Consider the following 13,038-nt stretch of genomic DNA (forward strand, 5'->3'; position numbering starts at 1 on the left):
ATTGTGGTTCCCAGTAAAATTTATTTGAAGTTGTTCTATGTGAATTAGTGATTGCATAGATTTTTGGAGTATTCCATGCGGAGTCGTAGAAGGAATTGCGTAGAAGAGGAATCCCTACAAGAAAGCCAGTTTTTCGATTCCCGCAAACAATGACTTTATTTATATTTCTTTCAAAGATAAAAAGGGTGTCTAGATTTCTAACATATTGTTATAAATTTAAAAATACAAACAGTTAAGCTAATTAAAAGTTGCGAACCTTTTTGCATTAATCCATGAGAGTGGAATGAATGAAGTGGATTTGGAGTCCTCTCCGAAAGCTGAACTGGTGATAAGAAGACAATATAAAAACATTTTGCATGAGCGGAACATGATGACGGAGAGCTTTTTATAATTTGTGTTAATATAATAAAGTTCTTAATAATTTTTTGCACAAATAATAAATGCACTTTATTTATTCTGGGATATTATTAATGGCTTGCATATTTAAATCGATGAAAAACACATTCCTAAGAACATATCGAAATTCAATCCAAAGCACTCAATTAAAAGATGTGCCGTGGATCGAAAAAAGTGTGCATAGGTACTAGACGTTTGCGATGGAAGCAAAATTGACTGCATCCCCGCTGCACCATACCTGTGTAAAAAGCATGACTTCTTTCACATACAAATATGTAGTCCGAAATCACATGCACTCATGATTCATCTACTTCTTTGGCTACAAAAATTTTGCTGGGTTCATAACTGGGGAGTACTCTCAGATACTAGGGACTACTTTTGACAATCTACCCTTGATCTTACGAATAGTAACACTTTCGTTAAATCATTTAATATTAAGTGCCAATTTCAGGCATGGCCCCTAACACTGAGATTTAATTTATTTCACACTTGGTAACCAAGCCTTAAAGGCCACCTATGTTACAGAAAAAAGCTTAACCTTTTTTTAGCTTCAACGTTTTTAAATTGTTTCTGTGTGGATACTATTCACTATTCACACGGGCATATGCGTACCTCATTTACATACTTTTAGAAACTGGAAACTGACTCTGAAGGAAGAAAACAGTAAACCATTTGCATCATAAAAACAGTTTTATTGTTGTCATTCAATCTATTGGAACACATGCATTTATTTAAAAAACAATCTATTGCTTAATAATATTTATCGGTTTCATCAGTAAACAAATCTTACATTTCACAAGTATATATGTAGGTACACCTGTAAGTATATTGAATAGTTTTTTAAATAATCATATTCATTGAGATTTTCATTGGGGCGTGATTGAAAATGTACTTAAATGGATTGTTATAAAATAAACTTTAAACTGTAAAGAGGTATATTTTTTATTAATATGTAATTAAAATGCTTCGTAATAAAAGTTTTGTAATTGACACCCATAAATAATGATAAATGTGATGTTGTGTTGTTATTTTTACAAATACATATGTATGTACATATGTGTCGGAACATTCTCATTCATATCGACAATTCGATATGAAAAACTTTTTAAATTAAAAGTGGAAAAGCTGAATCCTTACTCAAACAAAATTTAAAATGCATACTTATGAACGTGCCACCGTGGTGCAATAGTAGGCACACCCGCATTGCACGCTAAAGGTCGTGGGTTCGATTCCAGGCCAGGCAACATAAAATTTTCAACGGTGGAAAAATACCCCTCAGTGATGTTGGCGACACGCCGTTCGGACTCGGTTATAAACAGTAGGTCCCATATCATTGAGATAATATGAATCGGACTGCACTCATTGATATAAGAGAAGTCTCCCTTGTCCCATCTGGGATGTTTGTGGAACAATTATTATTATATTATATATATTATATCTACTTATGAACGTCTAAATTTGTGTTTCAATAATATCAATATTTTTCAATAAATATGTATATTTATAATAAAAATATTCTGACTTAAATTCTAATTTATGGCAAAAAGTTTTCTAATAAACAACACCAATAATTGTAGAAGATATTGAAAGCACGACAATGTATACGTCTGGGTATATTTATTTAGCCTCTTTTTTGAAACGGTATTTGTGTAAAAATACTTAAGTTTTCGATAGTTGGATGTTTCTCCACTTGAATACACATTCCTTATGTGAAAATATCATTTGGGAACGACGAAATTGCCGAAGTTGCAAGATAAGGTAACTAAATACAACAGTCGAAATATGATGCTGGGTTGGCAGGCACTGGCCTAAACACTTTTGGTTCGGGACAATCTACCTTGTTTCTGTTAAACACAAAAACAGATTAAAACAATGTGATGTTGTGTTGTTAATAAAAAAATTGTACAAACTTTTACAAAATGAAAAAGAGAATTGAGAAATAATTGCAGACCTAATTTTTGATGAATCTTTCTTAAAAGTTTATCGAAAGTTTTCCTTATTTTTTGGTCGACGGGCAGAAACAGTTCATAACGTTCATAATATTTAATGAGTACCATTTGTATGACTTAATTAAAGGAACTAGCGAATAGTTGTTAATTACTTTCAAATATAATTTAAATCTAAAGCAATGTGTCAAAATACATTATTTTTTACGGATTATGATTCAATGCAAATATATATTTACATTTTTCTAATTTTAATAAAACCTGCAAAAGTTGTAAAAGTAAGCTACTTGTTAGTATTCAAGGAAATACATATGCAGTAATCAATATTTATGATAAAAGAACATATAGTTTAACATTATTATAATTGTTAAAAATAAGCTATTTTTGTACGATAAACACAGTCGAATCAATTTAAAACATAACCACTATTATTATCAACTAAAAATAATGCCATCAATTTTATCGTATTAGCTAATCATTATTTGGAGATGTTGGATAGAATCCTTGCGTATTATCGGAATAAATATTTTCTGTGACAGGTGCTGCAGCTATCACATCCATAGTGGCAACACATAATCGTGAGTATTTCTCTATATTTTTCGACCATAATGTCGGAATACCATTTACACTAAAATATGAATCCCATACCGTAGATTGTACAATATTTTTATATTCATATTTATTATCGTTTTCCAGCATTTCTTCACTCAGTGCTATCGAGTCCATAGATGCTTGTGTAAATGGTGCATATACATCTTGTATTAAATTATCACCCACATAGAGGCAGCGTGCTCGATCATCGTCTTTTCCCAGTACATGCTTACATAGACTAGATTTTAATTGTCGCCAATTTCCCTGGCTATAACAAGATCCATTTGTTGTAAGTTCATCATCTAGTGACAATTCACTGCCATCCACCTCCATTAAATCCTTAACTTGTAAGAATTGCCGCTGCATAAAAAAGAATCCAGGCTTTTTGCCAAATGAAACTATAACATTAAACCGGTCTCTCCAGTTGGCTCCCAGGGCGTAGGAGGCTGTTAAATTGGCAAAGTCTATGTTGGAACCAGTTAATAAATACAAAGCTTTACCAGAATCTTTTAGTTGGCGTAACAAATTTATAACATTGTTGCTTGTTTTCATGATATACTTTTGTGGTTGATTTTTCAAAGCCTCAAAGTAGGGACTTTTTCCATTGGCAAAATTTTCCCGTGTATAGATGTTTATTAAACCAGATAACAAATCTGGCCATATTTTATAGTTATTCTTCCCAAGAACACTAGCATTCGCATGTGACTCTTGATCGATAGCATCAACGGCGTGGGCAAACACTAAAGACGATGCAATATCAAAATAATCCAATAGACTTCTTAGTTTCTCCGATACGGGACCATTCCATGCTGACAATGGATCATCAATGTACTCTTTGGCTATGCTCCATGTTCTTGACTTTCCGTAGATTAATTCAATTTCCGAATCTTGTAGAAAACGGGTACCGTGTGTAGCTTTTAAAATAACACCCTCGGCACTTAACTTCAATATATTACCACGTTCAGCATCCACTATTAAACCTTTTTGAATGAAATCACTGTTAAATGGTTTGTCAAGCATGACACGTGGGAATCCTCTTTCTTCCACCAAATATTTAACCAATAACTCGTAAACCAAGGGCACCATCGTATTGAGATTATACCTGAGCAAGGTACCATCCAAATCAAAGCCTATGATATCATAGTCGGCTAAACGGAATTCTCGCATGATGGATGATTTATTGAAACGACGAAATGCTAAACGTTGATCAGGAGATCGTTGGAGGTCAATGTTATTTACTGTACTACTTAAACTACCAGCTGTTGTCGTCAAACTAAAATTACGTAACTTCACGAACGTAAACAATAAATAATCTACTTTTCCACTATACACACAACGCAGACTTGAACTAAACATATTTTTATAATATGAACAAATTTGACTATTATACTAAGCTATGGATAATCTAATAATCTAATTCCAATTTTGTTAACACTATTTCTTTCATTTATCAAAAAATGAAAATGTAAACAAATCTGTGACGTCATATTAGAATTATCAAATTGCAAAACCAATCAAATTGGCAACATTCTAATTAGACAGCCTCAGATAGTGGCAACTCAATTTAAATATCCATACCATCATGGCCCAATTAAGCCCTAAACACATCCAACGTTTTGGGTCGGTTCGTTGTGTGACGCGTTGCGCGTTGAAAACAACAACCACATGAAAAGTGTTTAAGTGATGCCAAGTTTGTTCTTGAAGTTTTCATGTGGTTGTTGTAAGTCCCGGTCCACACTAGCTTGAATTTCATTGACAAGTTTCATGAAATTAGGCGTTCTTAAATCGAATTCCCTACTACGGCAATTTTATGATTTTACTCAACTATGGAAGTCGATCTAGAGACGCATTATTTCATGCAATTTTTTCAATGAAATCACTCTAGTGTGGACCGGGACTAACGCAACGCTCAAACGCGCCGTATGTGCAGCGGCCTTTTCAGTAATATTTTATGTCATTTCTCGTAGAAGAATAGAGAAAAATTGAAACTTGGCAGCACTTTGCCTTTTATTCATATACCAGAAATGACAAAACTTTACTCAAACTTTGGATGTGTTTTCAGCTTTAAGGCCCCGGCACCTACGGTACGTTTAGCGTCGCGTTACAACAACCACATGAAAACTTCAAGAACAAACTTGGCATTACTTAAACTTTTTTCATGTGGTTGTTTTTAACGCGTGACGCGACGCACAACGGACCGTATGTGCCGGGGCCATTACAGGTCCCCCATCAAAATCAGGATTTCGATTTGAGCTGTCAAAATTCATATTTGTCATTTGAATTCGCTGTGATGTATAGAAATGTCAAACAATGTCAGATACAGGTAGATGTATCTCGAAATAAGAAAAAATAAACTTAATGTTGTACGCGTAAAATATCAACATTTGTTGTGTTTTGTATGTGAATTTAATTTACAATAACTTAAGGTAGAGTTACATTAGGCAAATATTTGCTCCAGCGACCGGCAGTGTGCGCTTGCTGAGAGAAAGTGAGCATAAATTCAATGTATTATTAACACTCACTTGATCTCAGTAAGCGCACAATGCCGGTCGCTGGAGCAAATATTTGCCTAATGTGACCTTACCTTTACTCTAGCAGTTCAATTCGTCAAACAAAAATAACTACGGTAACAACTTTTTCTCAGAAAATGTTTTGTATGTATCTACCTGAATTGACAGAAAATAAATTCGCCTCGAAACAATTTTTTCGCCTCTGTTTATGGATATTGACGTTTAAAATCTTTGTTTTTCTTTGAATTCGCATGCTGGAGGACCTGTATTTGGGCCATGATTGTTGTTATTGAAAATTTAATGCCAAAGAATATTGAATAATGGGGTCGTTCTAAAAACTTTCTCAGAAAAAAACATAAATACATTTTGAAAATCCTCTAAAATAGGACAAATTTGATTCAAAATGTAAATACAAAGCATACAGAATTATCGTTGGTCCTTTTTATTACACGTTTATTACACGTCCCGGACCACACTAGCTTGAATTTCATTAAAAAATTTCATGAAATTAAGTGTTCTTAGGTGATTTTACTCTACTATGCAGGTCGATCTAGAGACGCATAATTTCATGCCATTTTTTCAATGAAATCACTCTAGTGTGGACAGGGACTTTACGATGAAAAGAAGTAATTTATGGTAGCAAATTCCGAAGTTTCAAATTCATGAGTAGACCCATGGTAGAATAAAGTAAAGGTAGGCCACAGCTAACAGCTGATTACAATTTTTTTCTTTTTATGGCCTAATCTGTCAAACGCAGGTTTGACATTTTGTACTGTTTTTGACATTATGCAATCATAAAGGTAGATGTATCGCTGAATTGTTCCAATAAAAAAATTCTGCTGTAACACTATCTTAAAATTGACAACAAGGACAAATAATGTGTATTCGCGTGGCAAAATAAAATTGTTGATTTTTTAGCAAAACTTAGGAATGAACAATTTATCAAATATTGATATTAATTTAAATTTGTTCCAAAAGTACGGGAATGTAAAATTTAAAATTTTTGTAAAAATGCTGCTGACATTTATCAGCAAATCGGATGCCAGCAATCACGATGTCAGATTAGCCAAACTTGTCAAGTAAAAAATAAGTGAATGAAATTTTTTCATTGTCATAAGTTTGGGAAGAACTTTTGCTATTTTTGGAACACTTTTCCAAAAGCTCTAATGGCCCCGGCACATACGGTACGTTGTGCGTTGCGTCACGCGTTAAAAACAACAACCACATGAAAAAAATGTAAGTGATGCCAAGTTTGTTCTTGAAGTTTTCATGTGGTTGTTGTAACGCGACGCTCAACGGGCCGTATGTGCCGGGGCCTTAAGTTCCATATGTTTTTGTAATACGGGATAGCTATGCAGGTACATCTACCATTATTATTTTACCATGCCATTTGACGTTTTAAGCCAAGGCTGCAGGGGTGGCATTTCTCAGTGATTTTCATACCTGGCCTACCTCTACTTCATTGTACCATGAGTAGACCCATAAATACAAGTGGACAAGCACAATACAAACACAAAGAAAGTACAAAAAATGGAAACAAATGCAAAAGATAGCAAACTAAGCGATAATTGCATGATTATGACAAAACTAATAAAAACAAAAGCACATCAATAACATGTAAAGTAAGAACTGAAATGTTTCAGAAAATTAACAGAAATTCAACTAAATTGACTTATACCCCGGTTACACTATTGAAGGTTAACCCACTGGGTTTAATAGATCCAGTGGGTTAATCTTTGCTGGTTACACTTAGCTTTTCGAGGATATAAACTGTCAGCTGATGTTTGTTTACGTATACCTACAAAATAACTAATAAAGTCGTGTGTTACACTTTTACAATTTCTCGTATGAGATATCGTCCCCTCTTTGCTCATATTGGTATATTTTACCCACAGGGATGCATTTTTGTATCATGGTATCAATCGTACTTTTTGTTAAAAAAGTGTCAAATGGAAAAAAATAAATAATTTTATGATTTTCAAATAACTTTAGATTTATTAACTCCATAAAATCTCATGCGAGCAATCGTAAACGTGTAAAACACGACAAACTCTGTTGCAAAAACAGTTGCAACTTTTGGTACTTTTTGAGTAGAGTTGGATTTTTTTGCACAAATTCCGAATACAACACTGTATTTTTGGTGGATTTGTGCCGGATTTAAAATAAACCCAGCCATGAGAGGATTTAATTTTTGTATGGCAAATCTGGTCAGATTTGAGCAGATTAAGCAAATAAATCCTCATGAAGTGGGTTAACCCAGCAAAAAGCTGTAATGTAACCGTGCTATTATGCCATGTTCATACCAGCACTTTAATTATGTTGTTTGCCCTCACAATTACGTATACGACTCAACCCGTTCATACAACATGGTACATACTTCATACCAACATAGTTCATATTTTCATACATTTTGTTTGCTGATTTTAAAGGAAGTTTCAACCAAAAGACATGCAAAATTAGTTGATATGAACTGGAAAAATACTTTTCTTTTCTTCAAACATCTATTTTATTTTAAATTCTATTCTTTTCATTCATGTTTTCTATTTTTTCTTAAAATTGTGGTGTTTTCAACACATTTTTAAAATTTTCTTTTTTCAAAATTAACGAGAGAGAGACCTGCCATATAACTTTTTGGTATACAGACTTTCAGGAAAGCATTTGATTTTTGTTTCTAGATTTGTACATGAATTTGAAACAATGGACAAAAAATGCAACTGTAATGGAAGAGAAGACAAAATTTACTATGATTTGAATGCATACTAATCGTTCCACCGTTTACTTTTCATTCATGTTGTGCAGTTTTTCTACAAATGCTGGTGTTTTTCATAATGCCTTGTTCAGACTGACGGTGTTTCGCTCTCTATTCGTTGTTCGACCCCAAATTACGATGTAACTACTTCATTTCCCACACAAAATATTGAGAACGAACAACGATTTGTGTACATTGTTCAATTTAAATTACTCTCAGAACGACGATAAAATATGTCCCATCTCTAACAAATGAGAGAATTTATCGAAATAAATTAATTATGACAGGAAAAATACAAAATTTAAAAATTTATTAAAAACCCAAATATTTTTAGAAAAACTGCAAAATATGAATGAAAAGTAAACGGTTTAACGACTAGTATATATTCAAATCATAGCAAGTTGTGTCTTCTCTTTCATTGCACTTGCATTTCTTATCCATCATTTATCATTTTCGCGTACAAATTTAGAAACAAAAATCATATGCCTACCGGAATGTCTGTATACCAAAAAGTGATTTTGGCAAGTCTCTCTCTCGTTAATTTTTAAAATAGACAAATTTGAAAATTTCTCTGAAAACACCGAAATTGTGAGAAAAAATAGCAAACATGAATGACAATAATATAATTTAATACTAAATAGATATCTGAAAGAACAAATATTTTTCAGTTCATATCAATTAATTTTATTCGTCTTTTGGCTGAAACTTTCTTTAAAATCAGTAATTAAAAACTATGAAAATATGGATCATGTTGCTATGAATTGTGTACCATGTCGTATAAACGGGTTAATTCGTGTACGTAATTATGAGAACGAACGACGTTATTCAAATGCTGGTATGAACATGGCATAAATCTTTAAATTTTTAATTTTGTCTGTTAAATTAATTTATTTCGATAAATACTCTCATTTGTTAGAGATGGGACATATTTTATCGTTGTTCGGAGAGTAATTTAAATTGAACAACGTACAAAAATCGTTCTTCGCTCTCAGAATTTTGTATGGAAATGAAGTAATTAATACATAATTTGGGCTCGAACAACGAATAGAGAGCGAATTACCGTCAGTATGAACAAGGCATTAAACCTATCAGTTACATTCGTAATAATATTAGCTCTGTTCCTTTACGTGCAAGAATCTTCAAGTTTTACAACTTTTTACTCGAAAAGCTTTCAAGACACCATACAATTCATATGGGAGCAGTTTACAACGTTTACTACTTTTGCCGGTTTTACCATTTTCAAAAGAAAAGGAACATACCAATTATAGGTTTTTGCAGGGTTAACCTTCCTTATGAAGATTTGTTTGACGTATATGCAATGGAATTGACATTCAAAGCCCAGTGGGTTTGTTAAATCCTGTTATATATAAACGTACTATAAGCACTCAGTCACAAAACTCTACAAAATTCTCTCACAATTCTTTCCAGATTCGCAGTTAATTAGGTAAAGCCTTAAATTCCATCCCTTTTTGTAAAACAGACTAACTATGCAGACACATCTACCTTTATTATTGCCTCATGCCATTTGACGTTTTAATGGGCCAAATACATACGGTCCTTTGTGCGACGCGTTGCGCGTTGAGAACAACAACCACATGAAAAATGTGTAAGTGATGCCAAGTTTGTTTTTGCAGTTTTCATGTGGTTGTTGTAACGCAACGATCAACGCGCCGTATGTGCCGCGGCCTTAAGAAATGGCTACGAGTTGTACTTTTCAGCGATTTTCATACCTTGGGCTCAATTCTGTTTCTATGAAAATGTGAAATGAAAAAAATGATAAAGGAAATATTTTTCATTTTCATAGAACAAAAAACCAGGGGCTGGATTCTTGTTCTATGAAAATTCAAAATGAAAAATATTTTCTTTATAATTTTATTCATTTGAGATTTTTTCCTTTATAAAAGTTTTCATTTCAAATTTTCATAGAAACAGAATTAAGCCCCTGGGGCTAGATTCTTCTTCTATGAAAATTTGAAATGAAAAATATTTGCCTTATACAATTTTTCATTTGACATTTATTTCCTTTACAAAACTTTTCATTTCAAATTTTCATAGAACAAGAATTGAGCCCCTGGTTTCATGGTAGAACAAGAAAAGGTAGCAGCAATACCCAGCTGACTGAACTGGGTTGTAGTGTTAGTGTCAAATTCCATTCGACATTTTATGTATTTATTTCTATGTTCCATGTATATTAGGGATATATATTTTTGAAGAACAAATTTATTCATCAGAAAAAAAAACTATTTCCCATAAAGACGGCTTCATATCATTGACATGTAACCTCCTCCAGGTCCGAACGACATACCGCACACAAAAACACCGCTTATAGAGGCGGTACAATATTTGTTAATATGTGTGGTATTTTGTTAAACTTGAAAAGAATAATGCCCTAATAAACATGTGATTTTTTGTTTTCAAAAGCAAATGATTGAAACATCTTCTCTTTTTTCAATGAATTACCAGCGACCCGAAACATTTTTGCAAGTATTCTACTTTCTGCGAGAAATTATGCATTTAGTGGAATGATATGGAAACATTCAAATTGAAAATCTAACGAGTTTTCATTCATGTTTTCCAAAATATTCAATCAAATGTGAAAAATTATTAGTTTTTTAAATTCCAATAATTTATAGACATTTCCTTGTTTTGTTTACATTTACGTTGACACTAAGGTTTACAAACAAAAACAAATTCCTTTGTGGTTGTTGTTCGAGTTGTATTTGTTGTAGTATTAACTTTACCTTGTATTTGTTCTACCATGCCCTGGTTTCTTGTTCTATGAAAATTTGAAATGAAAAATATTTTCGAAATTACACTTAAAACGGGTGTTTTGGGAGATTACGTCATTTATTTGACAGATATTGTATGGAATTGACAACTTAAATGATGCATGTTTTAGAAAACATGTTAAGTGTAAAATGGGCTTAACTCTAGTTTAGTAAAAACTCTCCGATTTTTCTGAAATTTTTTCCAGAGGTAGATATTGTTGCGCTGATCATGGAAATGTATAATTTTCTTGGGGAAGGACCCGCTTATTGGACCCGAAAGACCGGGTACGAAACCCGGGTTAGAGCCATATCTCTGGATCCAGAGAAGGTATTACAACTTATAGCACCATTTCAGAAAGATTAAAGAGCGAGCTATAATCGGCTTACATTAAATAGGACCCCATAATGGGTCCATTTTCGACTTTTTGAGGGTTTTATGGAAAAATCTGCGTCCAAAAATCAGTTTTTGGGTTACATCACCTGACCACCTGAAACTAAAAAAAAATCCAAAAAAATCGGGGAGTTTTTACTAAACTAGAGTTGTTCCGTAAAATGCGTTATACTATCCAAAAAAAAAAAAAAAAAGCAGGCAAAACTAATGTAAACATGACTTCTCTTTATTACAAATATGGCAACAAGAATGGAAATGTTAAACAGTCTGGTAGCATTTTTGACATTTCAAATTAGGGATATACAGCTGATATCAAAAATCAGTCGATAATCGATTAGTACTCGACGTACGTATCCCTTTTTTTAGTTGCGGAGGCACAAGTTTTTGCAGAAGTTTTTACATAATATTCTTCTAATAAATTTCGGGTAAAATTCTCGTTGTTCTACAAAGCTGTGTGTCGAAATTCGTTAAAAACTAATTAATAATTGCCGGTTCTGTATTATAGGTCTACAAAAATGTCGTTGACTCAAATCGCCCGTAATTGTGCCCGTATGGCTGTCCGAGCCAATGGAATCCGTGCTATCACTGCCCAACCACAGATGCGTTTATTGCACAGATTGGTCGTTCCAGCCATGTGCAATGGTGTGACACAAGTAAGTGTTAAATGAGTGGGGCCATTTCCACAAACCTTGCTCCAAGAATATTCTATAGACAATTTCCTAACCTCACTTTCGGTCAAAAAATACAGTATAAACCCTTGTTTATTGGATGAATTAGTGTTATCAATTAAAGTTAAAGGTTCAATAACAAATACATCTGTCAATTCCAATACATTTAATCCAAATTATGCTGATAGACATTCACATTGCTTAAACGGTAGTGTATATTATAAACTGTATTAATATGTAATCACTTCTTCTGTTTAGAGCATTTTGAAGCCTAAAACAGCAACAACACAGGTGCGTTGTTATTCCTCCAAATTGACAATGGAGGATATTAAAGACCGGGTTTTGAAAGTTGTCGCCTCTTATGATAAAGTTACTAAAGATCAGGTAATTAATTACGCCGAATTTTACTAATATTTTCTTTTCTTCTTTTTTGTTATTAGGATAGCAAAAGCTGGCAATGGCAAATGGTACGCAATTACTCTGCAAAACCACCACTATCCCTGCAATTGATTAATGAACGAGTTTTGCTCGTATTAAAACTGTACGACAAAATTGATCCTAGCAAGGTAAATGTCATTTCGATGCCTTTGCCAGGCCAACTCTTTGCTTCCTTCTTTTCAAATTTTTATGATATTTTGTTATTAATATTTTTGTGGATAATATTTTTTTATCTTCTTTCCTCTACAGCTTCGTGTTGAGTCTCATTTCATCAACGACTTGGGTTTAGACTCCTTAGATCATGTGGAAGTTATCATGGCCATGGAAGATGAATTCGGCTTTGAAATTCCCGACTCTGATGCTGAGAAACTTTTGAGGCCTGCCGATATTATTAAATACGTCGCCGATAAGGAAGATGTATATGAATAAATGTGTTTGTTTGTTAAACATAATTTCTAACATCTATAAGAATATAAATAATTTAAACTAGAAGGCAAATGTAATTTGAACTTTTCTGGTAAAAGAAAGCTTATTCAAAAAATACAACATGTAAAAATTACTTCTAAATGTTAAACCATAAA

The 13,038-nt window shown here is 33.1% G+C and overlaps 2 protein-coding genes across 3 annotated transcripts; one reads left to right on the top strand and one right to left on the bottom strand.

Annotated features, from left to right (window-relative positions):
- Window positions 1–1,067: 1,067 nt before the first annotated feature.
- On the bottom strand, window positions 1,068–4,439 carry Nt5a (5' nucleotidase A). Its single transcript, XM_073980162.1, has one exon. The coding sequence runs from the start codon at window positions 4,287–4,289 to the stop codon at window positions 2,814–2,816; it is 1,476 nt and encodes a 491-aa protein (XP_073836263.1). The 5' UTR covers window positions 4,290–4,439; the 3' UTR covers window positions 1,068–2,813.
- A 7,201-nt stretch (window positions 4,440–11,640) lies between these two features.
- ND-ACP (NADH dehydrogenase (ubiquinone) acyl carrier protein) lies at window positions 11,641–13,038 on the top strand. Of its 2 annotated transcripts, none has more exons than XM_073980165.1 (4): window positions 11,641–11,776; window positions 11,857–12,004; window positions 12,278–12,403; window positions 12,707–13,038. In XM_073980165.1, exons 2-4 carry the CDS (start codon window positions 11,867–11,869, stop codon window positions 12,884–12,886), a joined length of 444 nt encoding a protein of 147 aa, XP_073836266.1. In that variant the 5' UTR covers window positions 11,641–11,776; window positions 11,857–11,866; the 3' UTR covers window positions 12,887–13,038. The 2 variants fall into 2 exon arrangements, with proteins under 2 accessions (XP_073836266.1, XP_073836265.1); XM_073980164.1 differs by lacking the exon at window positions 12,278–12,403 and adding an exon at window positions 12,460–12,585.

The sequence above is a fragment of the Musca autumnalis genome, unplaced genomic scaffold, assembly GCF_047663935.1.
Source record: "Musca autumnalis isolate F117 unplaced genomic scaffold, ASM4766393v1 scaffold_4, whole genome shotgun sequence".
Lineage (NCBI taxonomy): Eukaryota > Metazoa > Arthropoda > Insecta > Diptera > Muscidae > Musca > Musca autumnalis.